The sequence below is a fragment of the Plecotus auritus genome (assembly GCF_963455305.1).
Source record: "Plecotus auritus genome assembly, chromosome: 11".
In the NCBI taxonomy this organism is placed as follows: domain Eukaryota; kingdom Metazoa; phylum Chordata; class Mammalia; order Chiroptera; family Vespertilionidae; genus Plecotus; species Plecotus auritus.
This window is the reverse complement of record NC_137777.1, coordinates 3606097-3633575: the sequence shown is the minus strand read 5'-3', so window position 1 is coordinate 3633575 and position 27479 is coordinate 3606097. Positions and strand designations below refer to the sequence as shown.

Here is a 27479-nt window from a genome sequence, read left to right as displayed (position 1 = left end):
GGCGTCCCAGCCGGGAGGGAGGAAGCGCCCACAGGCACAGCTCGGCCTCCCGGGGGGCGCCCTGGGCCCGGAGACGGGATGGGCGAAGGCGCCCAGGCCGCCCAGCCAGGAACCGGGGCCTGGCTCGCTTCTGGCTGAGCAGGGTCGGGCCGGCCCGCCCTCGGAGCCTCACCTCCCACTTGGGCTCCCCGCCCGTCTCCACCAGCTTCAGGCCGTGCTTGTTCTTCAGGTGCCGGTTGAACTCCCACCGGGTGCCGTAGACGAAGCTGCACACGGGGCACTTCAGGCCGCCTGCGCAGAGGGAGACAGGCGGTCAGCGCAGGGCCCCCCCCCCCCCCCCCCCCCAGTGCCTCACTTCCATCCGGGCTCGCCTGGCGCTGCCACGGGAGAGCCGCGGGCATGCTTTTCAGGGCAGAGGCTTTTAAACGTGGTGTGTCTTTCCCACTCACTGAAGGAGCACGAGTCTGTCCGCCCCCATAGCCACGGGTTCCACAGCCGGGACTCAACCCACCACGGGTGGAAAATATGTATTTCTTTAAAGATACGCTGTAGCTGATGTGCGCTAGGCAGTCAGACCTGTGACGGCTGTGTCTGCACAGATTCTTTTTCATGTGGCTATTGCCCAAACAACACGGCGTTTCCATGGCCCGAGACACTGAGTGACCCACAGGTGGTTCTACACCCAGGCCCCGCGGGCGGAGTCGGCAGGGCGAGAGCCACAGGCGCCAACCCCTCCACCCCGCGTGTCCCAGGAGAGGCGGCTCCGAGAGACGCTGTTTCCTGACGGTCCGCGCTCTCCTCTTCTTAGGCGAAACCTAACGCGCGTGATTTTCGTGGCCAGAGGATAATAAAGCTTTGTCATCATTTATTCATCATCGATTAAAATCACATTTTCCCCTGATCGCTTTTTAAAACTCCCCGGGGTGTGAGACTCGTCACTTTTTTCTTCTTGGTAAATCTGATGCTGGTTCTATAAAGACTAACAATGAGGCAACCAAAAAAAAAAAAAAAAGCAAACCACCTAAGGCTACACTCAGGCGTTCACACTAAATTAAAGGCCGGTCAGAAGCCCTCGGACTGAAGGGTCGCAGTTCCGCTCCTGATCAAGGGCACGTACCAGGGCTGCAAGTTCGATCCCTGGCCCTTGGTGGGGGCACCTGTGGGAGGCAACCAATCCATGTGTCTCCCTCACATCCATGTGTCTGTCTGTCTGTCTCTCTCCCCCTCCCTCCCCCCACCCCACTTCCATTGTCTTTAAAAACCAATGGAAAAAATATCCTTGGGTGAGGATTGACAGCAACAAAAAAAGATTCCTTACAGAAAACTAGCTGAGGGAGGAAAACATCCTTACATTTAAATTAAAATTAACATGATAATGCCCCCACATTAATTAAAACTTCACCTCAGCCACAGCGATGTTAATGAAAGAACCAGTGGAAGTCTGTAATCTAGACCGAGGGAGTAACGCTGCCAGGAGCTGCCATCAGAGCCGAGAGACATTAATCCAACCTCAGTTCACGGCATTCCCAGGGCAGGCACAGCCAGGCCGGGGCACCTGGGTGAACCCGCTGGCAGGGCTGATGGGAAGCGCCCACCGGGAACTGCACGCCCCGCCCCACCGTTCCCATCAGGCCCGATGACCAGGCACAAGAACAGAATTTCAGGAGCAATTTTCAAAATCGATGGTGGCATCCTTTGCTCTTTAGGGAACGTAATATATTCTGGAGGAGTTTCAGGCATTGAGTACGCGTGCTCCTTTGTGGTGGCTGATATGAATGAAAATTCAATTTCATTTTCAATAATCTATCTCCCGGGATGGCCGGGCTGGGGAGTCAACGCCGGGCTGGGGAGTCGAGGCCGGAATGCACGTTGGCTCACTGGACCCAGAGCCAGCTCCTGGACCTCCAGGGAGGGGAGTTCTCTCTAAGGTGAAAGCGCTGACACTAGGGTCCCACAAGCAGGCAGCAGGACGGCCCCAAGGCACTGGCACCCTTATCACTGCAGGGGAATGCTGCCCTCTGGGCATGATGCGGTGAAGGATCTGGAGAGGGGTGAGGATGCCAGTGTAACCCCCAGGGCGCCTCCAAGAAAGAAGGACGGGGCGGGGGGGGGGGCAGCACTGGGCCATGAGGCTGCTGGCCATCGTGGGCTCCGAAGGTGAAGGGAGGGGCTGGAGCCAAGCAGTGTGGGGGCCCCTAAGAGCTGGCAGAGGCCAGGAAATGGACTCCCACCAGAGCCACTGCGACAGACTCGCTAGCAAACCTGAATTTCCCCAGGAGACCCGTCTGGGACCCCTGACCTTCGGGAACGAACAGCAGCTGGAAGCTGCAGGCTGCACCCGTTGTCCACTGGGCTAACAGCGCGGCCGTAAGCACGTCGGCATTTCTCTGTACAGCAACAGCGCACGCGCTCAACCCTCCGGGGCGGGAATACGTGACTGATCACTGAAAAAAGCAGCCAAAAATCTCCAACCTTCTCAATCACGGGAGCGGCTCCACCCAGTCTCTTTAGTGTGAATATTCTGGATGGTTTTTCCTTTTCAGGGTAAGTAATCGGAGGACTCGGTAAATAATTTGAGCCCCCCTTGAAAGAAGCCCCCTATAAACGTGCTTGCCACAGCAGTCTCTGCAATTGCAATACAAAAGCCTGGGAACCCCACAACGTCCTGCCGCAGGAGCATGGACAAGGGAGGCCCGGGCTCGGGTGCTGTGTCACAGAGAGCCTGCGAAATGACAACGAGAAAGACCAAGAGGAAGTGGCACATCCGTGCCAGTCAGTGTGAAGTAGAGAGGAAGCCGTGACCTTCCGTGTGTGCAAAGTGCATGCTGGGACACAGAGCAGAAGGCAGTGCAGACGAATGAGTTGGGGGCAGAGGGGATCTGTGGGTAGATTATGACGGTTTCATTTCCCATTTCCAGTGAGGTTGCTCTAATACGGCCAAGAAGGAATGCTGGTAGATGACTGGATCAGAAAACTATGGTACATCTACACAATGGAATACTATGCTGCCATAAAAAAGAAGGAATTCCTACCATTTGTAGACACCTGGATGGAACTGGAGAACATTATGCTAAGTGAAATAAGCCAGTCAATGAAAGAAAAATACCACATGATCTCACTCAGTTGTGGATAATAAAAAACATTATAAACTGATGAACAAAATGATAGACACAGAGGCAGTAAAGCATCCAACAGACTGTCAAATTACAGCGGGAAGGTTAGGGAGAGGTGGGGGAAATAAGAGATCAACCGAAGGACTTATGTGCATGCATATAAGCATAACCAACGGATGCAAAACATTGAGGGGTGAGGGCAGGTATGGGAGTGGGGTGGGGGGATGGTAAGATATGTACACATATAATACCTTAATAAAAATAAATAAAATTTAAAAAAAAAAAAAAGGAACGCTGGTGAATAGTAACGCGGAGGAGGCGGGGGACATGGCGATGATGAAGAATGAACAGCACATTCAGGGACCAGGATTAAATGACCACGTCACGGCTCCGCAGAAACGCGGCCCGGCGGGGGCTGCGCGGGCCCCGGGCCAGCCTGTGCCTACCTTGCCGGACGAGCGCGTCGGCGGCCAGCTCCCCGGCGCCCACGTTGGCGTACTCCTCGTTGGGGTGCTTCCTGTTGTAGTGCCTCTTCAGGGAGCCCGAGATGTTGCAGGAGTAATGGCAGTGGGCGCAGCGGAAAGGCTGTGGGGACAAGGAGGACGCTTAGGGGGAGGGGAGCCCTCCGGATGGGGAGCTCGACCACTGGGCCACCCCAGCCGGCCTAGGCCAGGCCTTCCCGTCCTCCAACAGCACAGAGCCGCCTCTGTTGGGACATCAGGCAGAGACGAATGCAACAACTAGGAGGGTCAATGCTGTAAAACCCCGGTACCACCGGCTGGAGAGTGGGAGCGCGGAGGCCGTTGTCATCACCGTCCGCAGCAGGAAGTCAGCCCGCGCTGCTTCTCGCGCTGGAGCTTAGAGGACTCCGCCGCGTCCTCCCGTCATTGATTTTTTGGAATCGCTTGTGCGGTCAAAAATGCAGTGTTTCCAGAGACGACAGCGCGCGTTATTAGACAGACAGGATTTTAATTTAACATAAGTCGATCCAATTTTCTTTTTTTTTTTTTCCCAGAAGTGCTTTAAAAAGATCTCACACACAAGGAAGCAGAAGGTGGCATCAGGTTTCCAGCAGAGACATCGCAGTTCTAACGATTTAATAAACCGCCGGCCCTGCCGGGCTATTCTTTCTCCTCGAACTGCACAGCTTCGGGGACAAAGGGAAACTGTGACCTCCAACCCCTCACCTCCTCCCCAGGTGAGAGCTGAAAGCAGACCCAACGCCGGCCCTCTCCTGCCCATGGCCCCCCCCCCCCCCGCCCCCGGGGCTCAGGGACGCTGCTGACCCTGGGACATGTTCCGGCTGCTGAACTCAACCTCGGTGGGCATTTGCTCAGGGTTCCGCCTGCGTTTGCTAACTAGACCGCGACTGCAGGCTCGTGCTCAAAGCAGCGAGGGAAGTGGGGACGGGCCCTGTGCCCCTCTGCGGGCCGGGAGAGGCCGTTCTGGAGGGAGACCAGCTCCGTCTGACAGAGACCAGGACAGAACCCCAGCAACGCCACTCACTCCCGAGCACGTCCTTCTCAGGCGTTTGTGAGAATACTCGAGTTGAGCACATTTTAATTTGACAACGGCAATGCCTTGCTCACTGAGGATCGGCTGGTGGTAAACACACATCGAACCGAAATGCCACGTCACAGTGTCTTCCAGACGACGGTCTGCCTGGTTCCCCTTTTGAGAGAACGAGCTCGCCTCCCCACAGGTTCCGGGCCCAGGAGAGAGGCCAGGCCGGGCCCGGGCCCGTGGGCAGGTGGAGGGTCAGAACAGTGGTCTCACAAGCCAGGCCTGCTTCAGCGCCAAGTCCGCGGTAAGAAGCAAGGTCAGCAGTACGTCTCGCTGAGCAGTTTCCAGAATGGACAGATTTAGAAAACTGCTGACTTCAGACTGATTGTGTGTGTGTCAGACTTGCACAGCCACACATCAAATATTTAACTTGCTTTCCAGAACCTCCCGGTGCTCTTGGAGCCTCACAGACCACAGGCCAAGTGCCCACTGCCTGGCCCTGGGCCCCTGGGACATGTCTCAGCACGAGGCAGGAAACGGTGGGAAGCAGGACGTGGAGGGAAAGATGGCCAGGCCCTCCTCCAGGGAAGCGGCTCTGAGAGCAGGGCAGGCCCGAAGCGCCGGGCAGCACCAGGCCGGAGACACTCACTCCGGGAGCGAAGGTGGAGTCACGAAGAGCTCCTGCGGGAACGGGCCTTGGGAGAGGCCCTGTGGTGAGTGACATCCGTGAGGCCAGGCATGTCTCCCGGGATGTGCCAGGCAGGTGAGGGGAGCTGTGTCCCACCCTCGAGCACACAGGCATGTCCCAGGCACCGAGTCTCGCTAAGGCCCCTACAGAGGACGGCACTGCAGGCAGGACCACCTTCTCACGAACGGAGAAAGGAAGACAGCAGGTGGAGTGTGGACGGAGCTGTCATCCGCAATGACGTGCCAGCCCTTTGTAAGCACGGACTACGCGCCTTCCATAGAGTGACAGGAGACACCGCCGGGTCCCACACTGCAGGAAGGTTAGAGGCCACGCAGGTAGCAGGGGGCAGGGCTGGAGGCAAGTCAGAGTGACCACAGGGCCCGGATGTGTGAAGTCAGAGAAGGAAGGGCTCACACAGGCTGCCCCCTGTCCCTTCTCCCAAGGACACAGCCCGAGGGCCCCCATCACCCGCCTCCCTGCCCTGCCCGTGAGCCGGCTGCGTGGAGACCTCCCAGAGGGCAGGCCGCACTCCTGGTGGCGGGATCCGCTTAGCTGCCTCGGTGACCCTCCTTGCTCCCTTCCTTCAGAGCGGGCGGGCGGGAGGGGGTCACGTGACCATTTCCTGGGCACCTGCTCTGTGCAGGCACGTGGCAGGCATTGTCAGAGATCCCACAGTGGGGGGTAAGTTGGGGTGATTTTTTCACAGCGGTGATGGGAACTGAGACAGGGGGCGGCCGAGGCGTGGGAGAGAGTGTTACCAGACAGAGCGAGGGCCGAGGGCAGGAACCCACTCATCCCGCTTGTCAGTCCCGCCATCTGAGCCACGACCTGGGCTAACGTAACTAGAGGGCCCTGTCCTGGAGGAGGAGAGGGGCCAAGGGGGGACTCGGGGCTCTCCGTCAGGCCGGTCTCACTCACAGCGGGCACAGTTCCAGCAGGCACCTCAGACATCACTTTCCCATGCCCACGTCTATACACCAACAGCCGCAGCAGCATCCATACTAAGGGTCAAGTTGCCACGCGCTGGGCCCAATTTTTTACGAGGCAAATTCGCTGGAGTCAAGTGGCTGTCAACAAGCGAACCAGAACTGCTAGCACCTACATTGAAGGAGCGTCCATTAGGGGGAGGGGAGGACAGGGACGGGAGGACAGGGAGGCCGCCATCTCCTGGCCCCTGCGCGTGCTGGGCACTGGGGTGGGCACTCCTGGGCACCATCTCCAGCTCCGCAACAGGCGGATGGGCATCCGCACTCCTGTCGGATCGGATTCACTAGGGAATCCAGGACCTGAGGGCGCACATACTTGTCCGCAACGCCCCATTCCTTCCTCTCAATCCCTGCAGTGTCTGAGGGCAAGAGCGTGCCTCCTCCCGGTGGGCCTCCTCCTGCACACGCCTCCTGGCCTCCGTTGGCGAAGGACGGAAGATGCCACCCTCCTGAACCGAGCCCAAGGCCCAGCTCCTTCCTCCGTGAGCCCTGGGGGCCGGAAGCGAGGGGCTGCCCCCCCTGCGGGAAGGCCGTGCATTTGCAGCTGCATGGCCTGCGCGCCCGGGCGCCTTACCTTGAAGGAGGCGTGCTGCTCCATGTGCCGCAGCAGCTGGGGCTTCTGGGCCGCCGTGTAGTCACACACCGTGCACTTGAACTGCTTCCCTGGGGAGAAGGGAGGACAGGTGAGAGGCGCCAGACTCCCGGCCTGCGTGTGCGGGCAGTGCCAGGCCCGGAGCCCCAGGCACTCGAGGACGCCCCTCATCGGGAGTTCAGGGTTCGGGGGAACCAGCAGGGAGGGGCGCAGACACAAGGCAGCCCGCTGGTCCCCCACAGGTGAGGGTGCTTGACGCCTGATAATGCCTCTTGGCAAATTCTACCAGAACTCCTCTAAACTCCGGCATGGGGGGGCGGGCGGCTGGACTGGAGGGGGGAGGCAAAGGCACTGCTGAGCTGCAAAGCTCTTTTCATTTCACGACTAGAGACTCTTGCCTGAGTACACGCCACAAAGGCCCTGTGCGTAGCATTCCCCCGCCCGCACCTGCTACAGGTGAGCAGAATCACGGACAAACGTGCGCACACCACGTCTACGCTCTCTTTAAAGTCAGAGGGGGGACGTGGCACAGCACGGTTTTTTGCGGTGAATTCTTGCATGCTGTCGGCGTCCGTTCAAAGGGTCTCCTCGGGCCCTTCACCGATCGGTGTCTCTCTGTGCATGTGGACGGCGAACCTGTTTAAGTGAAGCCTTCCCCCAGATGACCCAGCCCTCACAAGGCCCGGTGCTGAGCTCCTCGGGAAAGCAGGAATGAATAAGCAGGGATAGGTCACTCTAAGGACGCCGGTAAATGTGAGCAATGCCAGGGGTCCTCAAACTACGGCCCGCGGGCCACATGCGGCCCGCCAAGGACATTGATCCGGCCCGCCGGGTGCCGCTGCCTGTCCTGCTTAGCAGCCGACTCGTCCCGGGTCCGCAGTGCGCATAGGAATTTGTTCATAGTTTTTTTTTTTTAAACTATAGTCCGGCCCTCCAACGGTTTGAGGGACAGTGAACTGGCCCCCTGTTTAAAAAGTTTGAGGACCCCTGAATTAGACTCACAAGCAGGTAAAGGACGGGTAATTGCCGAATTCCTTTCCGCTGCATCAAAAGATGCCCGCGAAGACCCACTTAACAGCGAGCTCCTCTCCCGTACTGAACATCGAATCCGCAAGCATTTGACTGAACAGAACTGGGAGACGTGATGGGGCCACGGCCAGGTGTCCAGTGCTGCGGTGTCCCCGCCCCCCTGTGCAGCACCTTCCGTTGCTGCTGCTTCTTCCCACTCATTTCATCAACAAAAACTCCACCAACAAAAGCCCCTACACATAAGACACAGCGTGAGGTGCTGGGGGTTACAAAACAAAGTCAACAGCCCCTGCTTGCGGAGGGGCTCACAGTGCAGCGGAAGGCGCAGAAAACCGCCAGGAAGAGACGCAGCTGCACCCCAGAGGAAGGCCTCGGGAGGAACAGCAGGGAGCGGGGAGGGTCCAGTGGCCGAGACTGAAATGATGAAGGAACGTGCAGCCCACGAGGGGCAGGTAAGCCAAGAAGGGACGCTAAGAACACAGGGAGCCGAGCTGACCTGGGGGAGGGGGTGCGACTCGGTAACACACAGTCGCTAGGGAAGGGGTCCCGAGAAAGGGACCCTGGAGCAGAGGCTGGAAGGCTGGGAGCGAGGTCTCCAGTGAGCACCTGGGGGAGAAGGTGCAGGCAGCCTGGGGGGAAGGGATCGGCTCGGAGCCTGGCCGGGGAGAGCGCATCGCACCTCTGTCCCCTACACCACCTCCCAGACTCCAGCACGAGGCTCAGAGACCGCGAGATGTCAAGCTCACGCCCCTTTTGCGGCACACCGCGAAGAATTAGGTGTATTCATAAGGCTTCCTCTTTGCACAGATTTGGAATTCATAAGCTGTCACGTGACATGCTGCTTCCATTACTCGGGATACGGCTGCTTCGCTGTCACTGTATTTTTCAATGTTTTGATTGTGGGTTTTTCCCCCAGCACTCTGCTCACGTGGGAACAGCTGTGGCTCGGCCTTTCCTCCGCCTCAGGCAAGCCCTGGCCTTAATCTGACCAATCCCAGCTAAGCCCTGGTCCTTAATCTGACCAATCCCAGCTAAGCCCTGGTCCTTAATCTGACCAATCCCAGCTAAGCCCTGGTCCTTAATCTGACCAATCCCAGCTAAGCCCTGGTCCTTAATCTGACCAATCCCAGCTAAGCCCTGGTCCTTAATCTGACCAATCCCAGCTAAGCCCTGGTCCTTAATCTGACCAATCCCAGCTAAGCCCTGGTCCTTAATCTGACCAATCCCAGCTAAGCCCTGGTCCTTAATTTGACCAATCCCAGCTAAGCCCTGGTCCTTAATCTGACCAATCCCAGCTAAGCCCTGGTCCTTAATTTGACCAATCCCAGCTAAGCATTCCGTCTTTTCCACCGAGTCCCCAGAGCCCAACCCAGGTCCTGCCCAGGCTCCCACGATGTGAAGGGGTCCCCAGAACGTCCTTAACGGTAGGATCCAATGGCTACCTCGCCTCTAAGTTCTGAAATAAAAAATCTTTATTGAAATCACTGGATACTTATCCTAAACTCCAACTCTTCCATGTGATTATGCTGAGGAACAGCACACTTACAAACACAGCTTATTAGTCTCGTTACGTGGAGCGTTCACAAGTCCCTCACAGAACGTGAAGGGAAATAAACAACGTTGAAGGCCTTTCAGGCTCAGCTGCCCGTCTTCCTACAGTTCGCCTTCCTTGCTCTATCCAGCCCCTCGGGATGACCTCCGGACACTGTGACCGAGGCCCACCGCCCTCCTGCCCACCAGGACTCACGCGGCCTCCCAGCGCTCCCTCTCCTCCCACCACAGCGCCTGCCTCGTCCAAGGCGCAGGCTCTCCTCCCCTGGCAATCACCCCCCTGAGGCAGGAACCGCTCCTTATCAGCCTGTGCCCCAGAACCTACCTTCACGGCCGCCGCGCAGTAAGAACCCGGTCAATGGTTCTTAACGAATGAATGAAACTAGAAATCCACTTCACACTTTATCAAGGTCAAGGCTGCCCGACAGCGTTTGTATTTTAGACTCAGCCCTGCTGCGGACGGAACGTGAAAACCCGACGGGGCTTGGATGAAAAGCGCCCCCAGTGGGAACACCAGGAGGGGTGATCAGGGACACCCCCGAGCATCGCAGGCTCAGGGGGATGGAGGTTGAAGAGGATTGCAGCTGCAGAGCCAAAGGCCGAGGCCTCCGAGGATGACCCATTCATTCCCTGAACCCCTCCACGCTCTCCCACACTGTGCACACGCACGCATGCATGCACACACACACGCACACACACAATCCCTGGTGGTGTCAGGCGCGGCTCTAGCACTGACTGAACCTGGGGCCGTGGCTGCTGCCTCTCAGAACGAAAATTCCACAAGCCGTGCCCTCACCTGCCCCGACACCCACAGTTCCTGCTGGACTCGGGGTGCAGCCTCACGCCACACGGGAGGGAGGCACGTACTCACCGTCCGCAGTGTGCAGGAGCTTGTGGCTTTTCAGCGTCCCCTTGGATTTGAATTTCTTGCCGCACATGTCACAGAGGTGGGTCTTCTCCGTGCTGTGACGATTCATATGCGCCTTGAGGTTGCTCTTGCTGCGCGTCGCGTACTCACACAGAGAGCACTTGAAGGGTTTCACGCCTGCCGAGGAGAGGCAGGACGTCTATGCCCACACGTGTACTTCTGTGTGTGTGTGCGCCCACCCCCATCCTGGACAAAGCAGCACAGTGCTTGCCCTAAACACGCCGCACACGTTCCACGCCCCGCTCCTCCCGGCTGCGCCCCCGACTGGGCTGCCCTCTCCTCCTCAGCCTCCCAGCCTCCCCTCGGCACCTCCTCCCTCCTCCTCAAGCACATCCCCGCTTCCCTGTCTCTGTGCCCAAGCCCTGCAGCTCTCAGCCCGCTGTGTGGCTCAGGCCACGGCAGGGCGCTGTCCACACGCCTGTCCCCACAGCCCTGGAGGGCTCGGCCCTGAGCAGCTCATCCACCAGATACCCATCAAATCCACTCAAATGCCGTAAACTGGACAAAACTAAACCACCAAGGGCCTTCGTAAAAACCAATGGGGCCCGGCCAGCGTGGCGCAGAGGTTGAGCATCGACTATAACCAGGAGGTCACTGTTCGATTCACGGTCAAGGTACATGTCTGGGTTGTGGGCTCCATCCCCTGTGCGAGTGTGCAGGAGGCAGCGGATCATGATTCTCTCTCATCACTGATGTTTCTCTCTCTCTCCCTCCCTCTCCTTTCCTCTCTGAAATCAATAAAAATATACTTAAAAAAAACACACACCAAAAAAACCCAGTGGGGTCAGACACTCAGGGTCAGAAGCGAAAGCATGTTTTACTTCCGAAACCCAGCAGAGCTCCCCAGCAGGTTGTAGGTGGGTGATGACTGGGGTGGTGGGCATCTTGGCCTTCAGCTGCCCTCCAGTCCACAAACATGGACAGAACCTGCCTCGTTTGGCACTGCGGCGTGGTTTGAAGTTGGGAGACCCAGGGTGCAGGGTCCGGGGGAAATGCAGACAAGCAAAAAGGCCACCAGAACCTAGTGTGACATGGGGGAGGGGGACTGAGCACAGGGTGTAACACACACACGGTTGTGCACAGCATCCTCACCTTCTCCGCCCACCCCGTGACAGAGCCGAGTGCGCGATAAATGTCCCCCGCGGGGCTTCGCGCTCAGCTCCTCCTCCTGCCCCGTCCGGCTCCTACCCCATCCCTCCCGTCCTCCCACTGCCCTGTTCGTCTCTCCACCAAAATCAGGTCACTTTCCCCCATTTGTGGGAAAGACTGAGTCCTCCATCCCTCAGAGCCGCCTGGTCCCCTGCGGTGTTCCCGTCCCTAACTCACAGGAGGGACGGGGCCTCATCCCCAGGGAGCCGTGCCCCTGCTCAGGGGAGAGCGCACAGCTGGCGCCTGCTGTCTCTAACGGCCCCCCAGCTTCCCGGAGTCTCACAGACCACTCCCCACGCTCCCCTCCACGGGCCAGCACCCCAACCGCACAGCCTCCATCCCTCCTCCTAGAGCTTCATCTGCACCCAACTCTTCCACCCACCCATCCCACCCCCCCACCCCCCCACCCCCAGGGTGGGAATAGAGGGCTCTGAGGTCAGACCACCAACACTGCTCAGCCATACCAGCACGGCGCACCCTTGTGGGCACCGGAGGTACTGCTGTGACTGAGGGGGCCTTGCTGCCTGGTGCAGGGCCTCCTGGCGACGTCTTTAAGGAGAGCTACAGAGAGCTGCACACCGCTCACCACCGCAATTGCAGCTACGTAGCTGAATCCCTGGTCGAACGGATGGACGGACACGCTTCTCCGTGTGCGAGAGGAGTTCTACCGGCAGGAGACCCGAAGGCGTGGCCGCCTCCAGACCCGCTCCCGATGGGAGCGTGCACCCGCCACGCCGCACGGCGGACACTCACCTTCGTGAGCCCAAATGTGCCGCTGCAGGTCGGAGCCGTTCTTCATGAAGTAGAAGTCGCAGTACGGGCACTTCATGGCCCTCTTTCCGATCAGCCCCTTCAGCTGAACCCTCCTGCCCAGCACCTCGGAGATGGTGCTCATGGAGACCTCTGCAAGGAAGGCAGGCGGTCACCACGGCAGCCGGGACCCTCGCGCCGGCACCTGAGCCCACGGGTCGGGCCCAGCAGCACAGAGAGGCCGACCGGGGGGTGCCTCACGGGGTCACGAGGGGAGCTGTGCCTAAACCGTCGCCCCAGAATCTAGTCAGGTCTCCAATCCAAATATCTGCTTGCATGACATGGGAGGGACGAGAAACGACATCGGATACATGCGGAATGTGACACTGTCACAGGAAAGGCCACCGGTTCCTCCGACAAAACCACGTCATGGGGAAACACGCAGCGGGGGCAGGGTGTCCTGTGAGACACGACACTTCGGTGACACACCCCGAGAGCACGGTGTGGGTCTTGCTTCAAACACGCCAACTGTGCAAGACACCACCTGTGTCGTTTGGGGGACGGGAAGTGGCCTGATAGGAGGTGGGAGAGGGATGAGTGTGATTCCGCCTGTTTCAACGGTGGCCCAGCGGCGATGTTGACAAAATCCTCATTAGAGGCGCATTCGAAAGCTTTGTTTGTGGGAAATGACATGATGTCTGGGGTGTACTTTAATATTCCAGGGAAAACAAGCTTGGGGGGCTGACACAGGAGACAAGGGTGACAATATGTTGGTAGCTGAGGACTCAGCTGTGGGTATCTGGGAGCCCTCCCGGAAGAGGTCCAGGGACCTCGGGGACAGTACCAATGACTAGAGCACGGGGGTGTGCGCATGTGATGGGGGCATGCAGTGGGGTGGGGGGGCCCTGCCCCACACCTGGGCCACCAAGCCTCCCCGAGGGGCTCTGAGAGGAACCTAAAAAGGAAACAGGAGTTGCCTGGCTGGTGCGCGTCAGTGGCAACTGAGCATCAACGGGTGAACCAGGAGGTTGCTGTCCAATTCCCCGTCAGGGCTCAGTCCCCAGTAGGGGGCGTGCAGGAGGCAGCCAACCGATGATGTCTCTCTCTCTATCCCTCTCCCTTCCTCTCTCTCTATTATAAATAAAAACATATTTTTTAAAAAATTTAAAAAATAAACAGGAATGAATCGGACAGAATGGAGATGGATCCCAGGCGGTGAGGATGGAAGCGACAAGATACGAAGGCCCAGGCCTCACCTTCCCGCATCTGAGTGGCGTGGAACTGACCAAAAGTGACGGTCACTCCAACTCACGGAGGCGCCTGGCCTGGGAGGAAGCCCGCACCCTCACAGACCACCACGCTGGGCAGGCCTGGGCTCCGGGGTGGCCGCTTCTCAGATGCGCCCGAGGTGACCCACGTCAAGCCATTCGAAGTTCATGTTAGGGAGGCGGAGGGGACTCGTGTGACCGCGGGGAGAGAAGAGGATACATGAGGCCAATAATGCTAGACGCTCCCGCTCTAAGTAAGGAGGACCGTTTCCCTCGCTCACTCCTCCGTCCTCCCTCCTTGCTAGCTGATGGGTATCGCTGTTCTGAAACGAGTGTGAGCGTTTTCAAATCCATCTCCCACTCCAAGCTGCATCGCCTTACCAGGGTGGTTCGTCTTGATGTGCGACTTTATCAACCGATCTTCTGAAAAAGACTTCTCACACACAGGACATGAGTAACTCCGTTTGTCCTTAACAGAAAGAGAGCGCAATCAATGACTGTCTGGTTTCACCCGGGCTCTGAGGGAAGGTCACCGCCCCACCACCGCCGCCACCACCATGGCAGCTGGATGCGCGGTACACCTGTCTAGGAACGCGCGTGCGGCCCGCCCCTGCCCCGCACGGCCTGCGCCTGCCCCACATCTGCCCGCACAGCTGGCCAGCTCCGCAGGGGCAGGGGAACGCGGCCACCCCGTGGCAGAGGGAGGGATGGGCTCAGGGAGAGGTGGCCGTCCTGCCGAGGCGGCCAGGCGGCAGGGCAGGGCTCGGCCTCGAGTCTCCACACAGGCCAGCGCACAGCGCGTCCCCAGCGCTCAGCGCGTCCCCAGCGCTCCGGGCACGGCGCGCACGGGGGTCAGAGGAGAGTTTAGGAGGCTCTCCATGGACGGCCCTTATTGTGCTCCTGTTACAGATGAAGGGACTGAGGCCAAGGGCTCCCGGGAGGAGCCGGTGGCGGAACTGAGTGTGCGGATGCCCAGCTGGGCTCCGCCTGCCCAGAGCCGCCTCCCGCCCGGGCTGCGGTGAGGCCCGTCCCGGGCACGGCCGCCGCCTCACCGGCCAACCCTCACGCCGAACCAAAGACGTTACAGGAAGAGAAAACCACAGGCCGGTGTCGCCCATGAACACGGATGCAAACCTCAACAGGAGGTGCGCACCCCAAACCCAACGGTGCATGAAGGAACCCACACTGCGGACCAAGTGGGGCTCGTCCCGGGTGGGCAGGGCGTGTGGGGGCGGGGCACACGGGGAATGTGTACGTTCTGCTCATTTTGAACCGAAAGCTGCTCTAGAAAATAAAGCGTGTCCAGAAGGCACACACGGTGCTCAGCACAGCGAGTGCTGGATGAACGTGGCCAACGCTGCTGCGGGGGGCGTGGCTGTATTCCCGCAGCTCAGCCTCAGAGCACAGACCCTCGGGGCCCTGGGGACCCCCTGGGGGGGTCTGAACGAGCTGAGCGCACCTCCAGACTGCCTGGTGGACTCGCAGGACGTCCCAGGAGGCTGGTGCTCCTCAGAGCACACTTAAGGAAAGGGTACTTTGTATTTAAAAACAACAACAGCTTTGGCCAGTTTGGCTCAGTGGCCACAGCATCGGCCCGCAAACTGAAGAGTCCCGGGTTCGATTCCGGTCAAGGGCCCGTGCCTTGGTTGCAGGTTCCCCAGCGGCCCTGGCTGGGGTGCGTGCAGGAGGCAACCAACTGATGTGTCTCTGTCACACTGACGTCTCTGTTTCTCCCTCTCCCTTCCGCTCTCTCTAAAAAAATCAATGGAAAAATATCCTCGGGTGAGGATTAACAAAAATAAAAATAAAACATGAAAAAAATAAAACAAAAAACAAAGTCCCTCTGAACAGCCAACTGGTGTGGATGCATTTCACACCTCCGGGTTCCAAGCACTGCCCGCCAGGCCAGATGTCCGGGGTGCAGGCAGCCAGCGCCAGGCCCAGCCAGCGCCCAGGACTTCGCCCCGACTGCATCACGGCTCACGGCTTCTCAGCGTGCTCCTGTCACTGTCCTCCTCCTCCCCACCCGCCCAGGTCACCTCGGCCTCCCGCACTGCACACAGGAGCGCACACAATGTCACCGTGACATCTGAAGGATGCGCCCAACCGGAGGAGACCTGTCACGCCCACGTCCTGAGCTGACGGAGGCTCTCAGAAGCTTTGAAGGAGTCGGCGGTGATCCCCCCAGAGTCCTTGGTATTTGATTTTTTTTTTCCTTTTAATCTCCGATCGTCTGAAAGCAATTTATCTTAGAGCTTATCAGGGCCCCTCATTTCTCGATGCCTTTGAAGACTGGCGGAAGGACATGGGGCGGTGGGGAAGGGTGCCTCTTAGAACTCATTTATGTCTTTTTCAAAACCTCCGCTCCGCACCGGAGATGAAAACCCGGACTGACAAAGCAAACTTAAAAAGCGCGGTGGTTCAAAGCGTTCCTGGCAGAGGCAGCGTGTGCGAGCCACACGCCGTGGTGGCGGGAACGGAGCCCAGCCCTGGAGCTGTGTGTTCCCAGGGAAATGACCTTCAGAGCAGCACAGACTCTGAGAGGAGGGAGGCGGCAGCTGGAGGCCACAGCCACGGCCACGGCATGCGGTGCAGCCCCCGGGCCGATGCTCGGAGCCCCGCTCTCCCTGGGCAAACCTCGCCTTGTCTACACCCCTGGGCCACAGGATGTGTTAACTGGCCTAAGTACACCTATAAACTATGTGCGATTCACTTAAAAACCTAGGGTGGGCTCAGCCCTCCCGGTGGCTCTGTGCCCGGCTTCGCCCCGAGGACAAAGGCGGGAGACGCTGAGCCACCGGCAAGGAACAGCAACACCCGGGCCGGTCATCACGGCGGGACACGCGCAGGGATGGAGGAGACGGGCAGCTGCCGCTCGGGCTGGACACTTAGGAAGGAGCCAGAATGGGGCTCCCTTCGGGGTTTCAGCTCCAGGGTCTCCCCTCTCTGGAAGCGGCTCTGCTTTGCCAGGCCGCGCCCTTGTGGTTCGGGCCCGGGCCGCTGCCAGGAAGCTGCTCTGTGCAGGGGACACTCTGGTGGCCCAAGGTCCCCGGTTCTGTGGGCACACGCCCACGGGCGACACAGGAACAAACTGGCCTGCGACCAGGTAAGGAAGGCCCACAGGCCCGCAGCCCCGGGAGAGGAACCGTGTGTCCCGTCGTTTAGGTTCCGGAACCTTCTCCTCCACTTAAAGAAAGGAGGCCACCGCTCCCAGAGGGCACTGGGCAGCCCCCTTTCCCTCTCCGGTGCCCTGTGGGCACACACCACTGGTAAGGTTTTTTACACTAGTTCACCTTCATAGCCAAGTAACCAATGCACTTACAGGTGAGGGACTCACAAACATGTCACTTCGCCACCCCGCACATACATGTACATATACGGACACGTAAACATACGGAAACAAAGGTCTCAAAAATAACACTTACCTTGGTGAGGGTGGGTAATGCTGACAATTTCTGGTTTGTTCTATTCCCTTTCCTTTTTAAGGTAGAGTAGCCGAGGTCCACCGAATTCAGTGAGCGGCCCCATAATGGATCGGGGCCCAGGCCAGAACACGCTGACCTGGTTATTCTACACGTTTCCTAACTTAACCCTCCCCGCCCCGCAAATAGGACAGAGGCGTCATGTCCATTTCACAGATGAGAAAAGTGAGGCTCCAGGAGGCTAAACAGTCACCCTAGATCCCAGACGTGGACGCGGGGTCTGACTCCAGCCTGCCAGAACCCCAAGCCCCTCTCGCCGTACAAATAGCATCTTCCCTCAAGACTCCCCTTCCTCATGTTTGCACAGGGGTCCAGACGTGTCCCCGACCATGACCCTGACCAGGCCTCCACATCTCCTGATTCCAAGGCAGCCCTGACGGTACGTCACACCGGCTAGTTGCTAATGGGAGGGCGGGGTGCCACGCCTTCCATCCTTCGGTGGACCCTGAGCTGAGAAACAGCTGAGTCCCCCGGGAACGAAACCAAGCACCCGGAGCCCTAGCACAACGGGAACAGACCGGGGTACAGGTCCGTGTGGGGGCAGGGCTCCTTTTCGATGTCCTGACTTGGCACTGCATGGGCATCGGTGTTGAAAACAGGCCAGTCCTGCATCGAAGGGGAGGGTCCAGCGGGCTTTCCACACGCCTGGCCTCAGCTCCGAGGGTCACAGTGAGAACCACGCCCCAGGCTGACGCGAGGACTCACCCCGCTTAGGACAGCACCCCCTCCCCACCCAGCCAGCCCCACCCTGGCATCTATCTGCACCTCCACATTCCATCACGAAGCTCACCCGTGCACCTCGGAGGAAGGGGGCAGCGCAGTCACCCCACGCCTCCGAGTGCCCATACCGAGAGGGGCCCCTTGGGAGGAGATTCACAACCACAGGAAGGGGACAAGAGGCGCTTCTTAAATGCCAGTTATCAAGAAAATCGAAAGCACATGCGTCGGGGCTGGAGGGCTGAGAGCAGGTCCCTGACACCCCCTGTTGCCTGTGACCCCTTGGATGTGCCTGGGAGGCAATTACCCCATCCAGGGGCTAGAGCATAGCTGGGGGGACCCCGAGTCCCTCCGACACATGCACTGGGCATGTAAAACAGGCCCAGGCTGTAAGCCTCTCCTCCAGCTTCATCTCATCAGGCCCAAGTCCGTGTCTGAAGACCCCTGCACCCGGAGCACCACGTTCCGAAATGAACAAAGGAACAGGAAGGGGAGTGGGGCCGGCGCCGGCCTGTGATGCCGCTCCACGCCGGGGCTGTGCGGGCATCTGCCTACCCTTCCTCACTCCGTCCCCCCGAGGATGGGTAAACTGAGGCACGGTCCTGTAAGTCGTCCTGGGGCTGAGTGGGGCAGCAGTCTGGTTCCTGGGATGAACGGCGACACCCCACGGCTCCCTGAGAATCCTGCTCAGTGTCGGCCTCCCTCCCTCCTGACTTCACAGGCATTTCTGGCGAAGTCACAATAATGACTCCTGACACCCGGTTTCCCGGCCCTTAGAGAACCTGGAAGCAACGCCAACCTGTCAGCCATTCTGCAAGGAAGCAGGACCGTGAGCAGGGAGACCCAGGACTGTGAGCAGGGAGACCCAGGACCGTGAGCAGGGAGACCCAGGACCGTGAGCAGGGAGACCCAGGACCGTGAGGAGGGAGAACCAGGACCGTGAGCAGGGAGACCCAGGACCGTGAGCAGGGAGAACCAGGCGTCAGGCCAGCGCTGCCACACAGCCAGCCACACCAGCACTGAGCCGAGTTCCTCATCTCGAGCATTCCATTCTCACCTCCCACTGACTCTAGGCATCCATATACACACACAAACACACGTGTGCATGTGTGTACATGTGTGTGCTGCTTGCAGTTGTGTTTAATGGATGTGTACATGTGTATATTAGACTTACTGAGGGATCACTTCATAAATTATATAAATGTCTAACCACTATGCTGTATATTTTAATATAATATTAAATGTCAACTGGAAGTGAAAAAAATCATTTAAAAAATACGTGTGTGTATACACATGTATATGTGTGCGTATATAGCTGTGTATGTGCGTGCATAAGACAGATATGTACTTTATTAATACATATGTCATACAGAAGGCCACTCAGAAAGGATAAGTGACTCACCCAAGGTCACACAGCCGGTGCGGTGCTGGAGACAGGATTCGAACCCAGGTTTCTAACCCCAAAGGGCATACTCTCCCCTCCCCACAAAACCTGGGAAACCCTGACTTCGCCCTTAGTGACAACACGCAGTGTTACCGATCTTGGTGCCAGGAAATGGTGGCACGACATCCAGTCTCCGAAGCCCCGCTTTGTGCCGCTTGCGGCATAGAAAGCTGCCATGGGAACGGGCCCCACCCGGGCCCGCGGTGCCCGACACCCGTCTCACATCACTCCCACCGTCAGCCTCTCCGGCTGGATGAGCAGTCGCAAAAATCAACAGCCGTGCGCTGTTACACCACCCCCACCACACAAGTAAACCGTTTACCACCGTGAACATGACCCGCACCTTGAGTAAACACATCACTTTTCTAAAATAAAATCGCTTGCCCGGCCGGCGTGGCTCAGTGGTCGAGCGTTGGCCTATGAACCAGGAGGTCACGGTCCGATTCCTGGTCAGGCACATGCCCGGGTGATGGCTCCATCCCCAGTGTGGGGCGTGCAGGAGGCAGCCAAACAATGATTCTCTCTCATCATTGATGTTTCTCTCTCTCCCTCTTCCTTTCTCTCTGAAATCAAGAAGAAAATGTTAAAAAATAAAATAAAGTTGCTTCACTGATATTCTCGATTTCTTACAAATTACACAATCGTTAGACAATATGTGGTTGTCACGGTTTACTGTGCTCTTTTTTTTTTTTTTCTTTTTAAATATATTTTATTGATTTTTTACAGAGAGGAAGAGGGATAGATAGTCAGAAACATCGATGAGAGAGAAACATCGATCAGCAGCCTCCTGCACACCTCCTACTGGGGATGTGCCCGCAACCAAGTTACATGCCCTTGACCGGAATCGAACCCGGGACCTCCCAGTCCGCAGGCCGACGCTCTATCCACTGAGCCAAACCGGTTTTGGCGGTTTACTGTGCTCTTGCTGTGAACCAACGCCTTATCATCACTGGGCAGGCGTCATCGAATTGGATCCCTCCCCAACTCCTGGTGGCAGCTCTGGGGACTAGTTACCCGTTATTAGTGTTCCTAACACATCGCTGAGGGACCTGTCTACTTCTGTTCTGCAGAGCTCCCTTCTGCAGACTCTCTCCCGTGCTGACCATTTTGCACAGAAAGCAAGTTTACTCCCTCTAATCTTTTTTTTTTTTTCCTTTCATCCAACTGGAGGCTCTCCTATGAAGGCTCTGGGGAGGCGGAGAGCCTGCGCGGTGAGAAGGCTCTCTGGGTTCAGGGTGGACGCTGACACACTGCATGGACACGAAGCGGGGACATCTCCATAGGCATGAAGGTGAGCAAGCCATGAGCACCCAGGGGAGACGGGCTGCCCCCCGCTTCTACTTACCAGCTCTGTGTGCACTTTAAGGTGGGCCTGCAGCTTATATTTATCTGGAGTCGAGTAGTCACAGCCATCAGTGGGGCACTTCAGCAGGATGTTACTGTGTTTCTGAATGACATGGCGTTTAAGGCAGTTTTTGGTGATGGAGGAATAATGACACTGGGAGCAATAATACAGATGTTCCCGGGTGTGGGTGCGGACATGCATGTCAAAGTGCACTTGGTACCAAAAAAGTTTGCCTAAAAAAACATGTTCACGTGAGAACAAGGAAGTTTCTTTTATACTGAACTTGATTTTTTTTTTTCAAATTACTACCATTTAGTAACTACTATATTTATCTGCGTCTCCGCCAGTCCGGGTGACCCTTCACACTTTCCGCCACCTTTCTGTCTGGAATTTACTTTCAAACGTGGGCGCCTGCAGACATTCAAGGTGCTACGTTTCTTGCCTGAGGTCAGAGCCAGGGGGGAGGACCATTAGGTGCCAACCACTACCATGCACACGCATATCTCGAAGAGTCTCTGAACGCCAGGGACTCCGGGGTCCCCAGTCCAGAGCTGGACCTCCCGCTCCTGCCCTGCCAGCTCTCGGGCCGAGGCCGAGCCTGCTCTGTGCCTGGAAGGTTCTATCCGGGGCCTCCCTGCACAGTGCTGCAGCCACGTCTGTGCCCTCTCTGCTCCTCTGGACCTCGGCCACACGTAAAGCCCTACGTGACCCGCGGCCCGTGCCAGCACAAAGCTCTCCTTGGGTAACACCCTGGCAGAGGCGGGCAGGGCTTCTGCGTGCGCCTGAGCCCACACTTCGCTGTCCCGTCCACCTGGCCGCCTCCTGCCGCCTCCGCAAGGACCTCACCACCGGGGCCACCATCGCTCTGGAAAGGAGGGTCAGCTCTCGGGAGAGACGTGGGCTCACAGCGCGCACGAGGTGACCCGAGCGAGGTGGGAGGGTGGCGGGAGGCCCCCAGCGCCCCGCCGCCTCTCTTACCGCAGTATTCACACTCCAGGTCCCCGTACACCTTCCGGATCCTCTCGCACAGGCCGGGGTCCATCCGCCTCTTGGCCAGGCCGTCCAGGATCCGCAGGAACGCGTTCATGTTCGCCCGGCGCTCGGGGCCGGGGCCGCACAAGTCAGGCGGGCGCAGGGCCTCGGCCTCCTCACCGGTGACCAGAGGAAGGTCCGCGGCCTCCGCTGGGTCTGACCCGAGACACCTGTTGGGGTCTGGCCCGTGGGGCCGGGGGGTCTCGGCGCCCTGGGTGTCCTGGTTGGCGGCAGGGCTTCTGGCCTTGGGCAGCAGGGGGGTGACTTCTGCGCCCTGAGACTGGGCGGAGCCTCCGGGCTGGGGGTGCAGGGTCCTTCCAGGAGCAGGGTGAGCCTCGGCAGAGGAGGTACCGCTTTTCAACAACTCATCCGACACCGCCCCTTGCGAGGGGAGGCCGGAGGAGACCCCCGCGGCCCCCAGCTCACAGTGGGGCAGGGCAGTGCTTCCGGCCTGGGGGGCGGGCACTAATTCCCCGGGCGGCGCAGGCACCTGCAGCGGGGCCTCTGGCTCCCTCCGCCCCGGCTGGGGCTCCGCATCCTCCTTGGGGGCACTGGCCCCCTGGAAGGCAAAGCCCTCCTCGGCGAGTGGCGGCCGGCCGCCCAGCGCCTCCGGCTGGATGTCCCCGCCGGGCTCCAGCAGGCAGAAGCTCTGGTTGATGGAGCTGGTGAAGACCGCGGCCTCGGGGGCGGCCCCGTGCGCCTCCCGGATGTGGGCGCGCAGGCGGATGGAGCTGACGAACTTCTTGAGGCAGAGGGCGCACACGTAGACGAAGGGGTGCTTCCGCACGTGCAGCTCCAGCGCCTGGTACTTGGTGGCCCCGTGGCCGCAGAGCTCGCAGGCGAAGGGCCACTGGTCCCCGTGCACCAGCATGTGGCGGTCGCGGTCCAGCTCGTTCTTGAACTTGCGCTCGCAGACGTGGCAGTCGTAGAGCAGCTGCCGCTTGCCCTCCCGGGTCAGCAGGCGGAGCCCGTCCAGGGCCTCGCGCACCTGCGGGTCCTGCGGGTCGTGGGCGTCGCGCACGTGCTTGATGAGGTTCTTGACGTCCGAGTACTTCTTCTTGCAGAAGCGGCAGTGCTGCTTGACCTTCTTGTGCACCCGCTCCACGTGCACCTTGAGGTGGCCCTTGCTCAGGCAGGTGAAGGCGCAGCAGTCGCAGGAGAACTTCTCGCCCGTGTGCTTGCGCAGGTGCACGTTGAGGTTGGCCTTGATGGCGCTGGCGTAGCTGCAGTGCGCGCAGGTGTAGGGCTTCTCGTTGGTGTGGATGCGCAGGTGGGCCTGCAGCGAGTGCTTGAACTTGAACACCTTGTTGCAGTACTCGCAGGTGAAGATCTTGAGCTGCGTGGGCCCGAGCCTGCGGACAGACACAGCACCGTTACCGCCGGGGCCTCTGACTCTCCTGAACCTGACAGCGAGGGCTCAGAGGGGAACCACGTGGGATTGAGCGTGGATGTGTGATGCACGCACGCACACACTCATCAGCCAGCAGGACCGGAGGAGCGGGAAGGGGGGCGCTGCTCCTAGGGGCTCACTGTTGGGGGTTGGGGGGGCGGGAGGGAAGGACAGTCAGCACTCTGTTGGGCCTCAGTGCGTGTGCTGATGGCGATGTGAGCAGGTGGAGAGAGAGAGATACAGCTAACCCAGGTGAGGGTGGGTGGGAAGGTGCTGGAGCGGAGAGGTCTGCGTCCAGGCCCAGAACAAGGAGGCGGAAGGCGGGAGGAGGAAGAGGAACGTGCCGCTCACTGCATGCACCGTGGCCAGCTGAGTGTGACCCACACAGGTTGCCTCGTCCTTAAATTAAACACATATAAATGGATGCAGCCCACAGCCGCCGGAGGACACAACTCACGGGTGTAATGAAAACACTCAAATGGGAACGCCGCTGGCCCGCCTGCCCCCGGGGCTAACGTAAGCGACCTCATTTGGCCCTTTCTCAAATGACAGAGGCATCCAGGAGGCGACGTTTGAATTGGTGCAGAGAGCTCCGAAGGCAGGGATCCTGGAATCGTGGCGTTAACTGAGTGAACGCGCCACCGAGTTTCCTTCTGTAACGCAAGAGCTAACTGGTCACTGGACCGATGCCTGATCAGGGCATATGCCTGGGCTGTGGGCTCAATCCCCCATGGGGGGCGTGCAGGAGGCAGACCATCAACGTGTCACTCTCACATCCATGGTTCTCTCTCTCTCCCGCTCCCTTCCTCTCTCTCTTTCTCAAAAGCAAAAAGTAAATAAAAAATTAAAAGGCAAGATACAAAGTTCCTCATAAAATAGAACCTCAGTGTTAGGAAACATATGGCCTGTAAGTGACACCAATAAATGTTGTTATTTTAAAAGTAATAATGAAACATACGGAGGGCTGGAAGGAAATACATTAAAAACGTTACCAGTGCTTATCTTAGGCAGTGAGATCACAAATGATTCTTTTAAACACTTTTCTGGACTTCCAAAACTTTCTGTATAATAAATCTGTGCCCTATTTGTATGAGAACCTAACTGATACAACCTAATATTAGGACATATTGCTGTTCCCTAAAAGTTTCTGTATTTTATAAAGCAAAATCGTCATACAAAAGCCTTTCCCAACTATAATCACGCGTGACAATAGAAACACAGCCTCAGTCTGTTAGTGAGGTACTGAATGTATCTCCCTGTAATTGAACCAGCATTCAGTTGAACCCCTCACGACAGACCTTGAAATACAATGAAGGTAATTAGCTCGGGCCTACAAATCACCCCGTGTTGAGACCTGAATGGTCTTCACATTTAATTCCATTACAGTTTTGCCAAAGGAATGGGCGTTGTCCACTCCGCAGGAGGGTGGGCGGGGGCTGGAGAGGAGCGCGGCGGCCACGGCAGCATGTTCCGGTGCAGCCAGGGCACCGCATGCGCCAGACACGCCGCGTATTTCATCACCCACTCCCCCCCCCCCCCCCCCCCGCTGCACTGAGCCAGGCTCCCCTGGACACGCTGACGGCTAGTGCCGCGGGCTCGGGGGCGAGACCCCTGCCTCGAGTCACAGGAGAGCGAGAGCTGCATCGGCAGCCGCAGACCTTCACCCCCCTGACCCTGACAGCCACAGGTGTTCACTCTGCTGCTCTGGCCTCGAGTAGAAGAGTCCAGAGCCGTCCAGGTCGAAGTGGCACTAACGCTTGTCCTCCCTGCAAGAAGGCCTCCTTCCCTCTCCCAGACACAGAGGGGCCCCCGGGGGAAACCTCGGCAGAGCTCAGCTGCCCCTCAGGTCCACGCACGGCCGACGGGCCGGGGGCCTGTGCAGACCACACACTCCCTCCCTGGGCTGCAGAGTGGCCACGCAGCGGGCTTGATTCTTCAGTTAAGTCAAGAAGCCAATGGCCTTGCCCTGCCGGTCTGGCTCCGTGGATGGAGCGTCGGCCTGCAAACTGAAGGGTTCCAGGTTCCATTCCGGTCAAGGGCACAAGCCTGGGTTGCAGGCTTGATCCCCAGTGGGGGACGTGTAGGAGGCAGCCAATCAATGATTCTCTCTCATCGTTGATGTTTTTCCCTCTCTCTTCCTCTCTGATACCAATAAAAATATATTTTTTTAAAAAGAAACCAATGTCTTTGCCTGGCTGGTGTGGCTCAGTTGGTTAGGCGTCATTCCATGCCCAGGAGGTTGCTGGTTGGGGCATGTGCTCGGGTTGTGGGATCGATCCCCGGCAGGGCGCGTGCAGGGGGCAGCTGTTCAGTGTTCCACTCCAAGCAGGTCAAACTCGCGGCCGGAGGGACAAAGCAGGGCCCGGCCAACCAAACGTGCCGGCTCCCGCCCTCCGTGGGGACACGGGCGCCCCGCCTCACGGAGTCACACAACTGGCGCGGTACCTGCTCGACTTCATGGGCTGCTCGTACGGCGTCTGCTGGATGGCGTACTCCTGGTACCCTCTCCGCGGTGCCAGGTCCGTGGAGGTGGCCTCGGGGTTCGAGGCTCCTGTCTCTGGGGGCCCCGCCTCCACGGGAATAATCTTGGTGGCACCTGAGGTGGAGGCAAAGGCACCGCGTGGTAAAGAGGTGCAGCGAGTGGCCCCGCCCGGGCCCCGTGCAGGAGCAGAGCCTGGGGAGTAGGGCTCCTTACTGCCCTGTACCCTGCATCCGTTTCCCTTCAGTTCATACATGTAACGTGCACGTGTGTTGGGGGGTGGCACATTTTCTAATAGCCTATCAAAGCGTCCTGAGGTCCATTTTCACTTGATCTATTAACTAAAAACACAAACACATCGATAGATACATGCGTATGTTTACCCGCAGCGTGTTACATGAAATCACGTGTGGGACGCTGCGTGAAAGTAAACTGGCATCGGGACAGTGTCAGCAGGGGGATCAGCTGGTCAGCCTGGGGTCCATCCCCATAGGACCTTCCCCCAACTCGGGGCCTCTGCTTCCGCCCAGGAATCACGCAAAGGTCGCTGCCCTGCAATTCTACATAGGAAATGGCCAAAGGCCTTTGAGAGCAGCAGACACTTTGTACGCATGTACATGCATGTGCATACATGCCACATGCATGTATCAAGTGCAGTAAAGGAAAGCTCCGGTCTGCCCCGTTTCTGCGATAGCGAAGGAGATTAATCATCCCTTTCACTCACTCACAGAAATCTCAGAGCACTACCGTCAGCTTCTCAGATGTTATTGTGGAGACTTCCTCCAGAGGCAGCGGGGGCACGCGCCTCTGTGCTGGGACTTTGTTCCCAGACCCACACTGCTTTGTCGGGGGGGCAGGGGGGCAGGTTAAGTGGCTTTCCAGAAAGTTCCAGTCGCCAACTTTATCAGGATCATCCTCTACTTGTCCCCTGTACTCGGCACTGAGGTATTAAGAGGCATTTATTCAGCACTTTGACGTTAAATAATGAGTCACTGTCAGCCCTGAAAATAGATGCGTAAAAGGCTGCAGCTGTTCTTAAAATCCTAAACTTAATTTTTATTTGACACCAATCACTCCAAATGGAAAAAATACACCATTATTTTACTTTGGAATCTATGATCACAAGCTGCTTTTAGTCTAACCCTTCCTGGAAGAGACCTTTTCTGAGAAAGTAGTAAAGTATGTCCACTTGCTACTTTCTGTGAACGGAGAGGAGACAGAAGTGCCCAGTACTGTAAGCACTTGATGAGCCCGCTAAAACGCACAAGGGACTCAGGCGGAGGGAACCGAGCACTCAGGGGTGAGGGGAGGGCGTCCAGGAGAGGGTGGGTCACAGCAAAGAAGAGAAGCCTGCTCCTGTTGGGGAAGGGAAGGGAGGGAGGGGAGGGGAGGAGAGTGGAGGGAAGGGAAGGGAGGGGTAGGGAAGGAATGGGAGGAGAGGGGAGGGGAGAGAAGGGAAGGGAGGGGAAGGGAAGGAATGGAAGGGGAAGGGAGGGAAGGGAAGGAATGGGAGGGGAGGGGAGGGGAGAGAAAGGAAGGGAAGGGAGGGGAAGGGAAGGAATGGGAGGGGAGGGGAGGAAGAAGAGGGAAGGAAGAAGAGGGAAGGAGAGGGAGGGGTGGCTGCAGCCAGTGGCCACAGCAGCAGCCCTGGCACCTTTCCTCTCTACCTGCCCCACAGCAGCCCTGGCAGTGACACTCTGCCGCGTCCCTGATTCATGGGTGATTAAATGCGAGCCGGACAGGAGCAAGCTGCCCAGGATCCCAGGCACAGCCTCGCCCAGAGACTCTTGTGTTGTCACTCCCCAACCATCGTGGTCACTTGGGGTAGGTCCCCTGGGATGGGTCACCTGGGACGGGTCACCTGGGATGGGACGGGTCACCTGGGATGGGATGGGTCACCTGGGATGGGACGGGTCACCTGGGATGGGATGGGTCACCTGGGATGGGACGGGTCACCTGGGACGGGTCACCTGGGATGGGACGGGTCACCTGGGACGGGTCACCTGGGATGGGACGGGTCACCTGGGACGGGT

The 27479-nt window shown here is 58.4% G+C and overlaps 1 protein-coding gene across 1 annotated transcript in view; it reads right to left on the bottom strand.

The window, feature by feature from the left end:
- Positions 1-27479, bottom strand: part of ZFAT (zinc finger and AT-hook domain containing) — a 63863-nt gene that overhangs the window by 6349 nt on the left and 30035 nt on the right. Inside the window, exons 5-13 of the mRNA XM_080646441.1 lie at positions 25413-25563; positions 21524-22929; positions 20546-20778; positions 13939-14026; positions 12293-12442; positions 10334-10507; positions 6865-6953; positions 3560-3698; positions 173-291 (exon numbers count right to left, since the gene is read on the bottom strand). Of these exons, the coding sequence (XP_080502567.1) occupies positions 173-291; positions 3560-3698; positions 6865-6953; positions 10334-10507; positions 12293-12442; positions 13939-14026; positions 20546-20778; positions 21524-22929; positions 25413-25563 (2549 nt within the window). The remainder of the gene's footprint in view (positions 1-172; positions 292-3559; positions 3699-6864; positions 6954-10333; positions 10508-12292; positions 12443-13938; positions 14027-20545; positions 20779-21523; positions 22930-25412; positions 25564-27479) is intronic.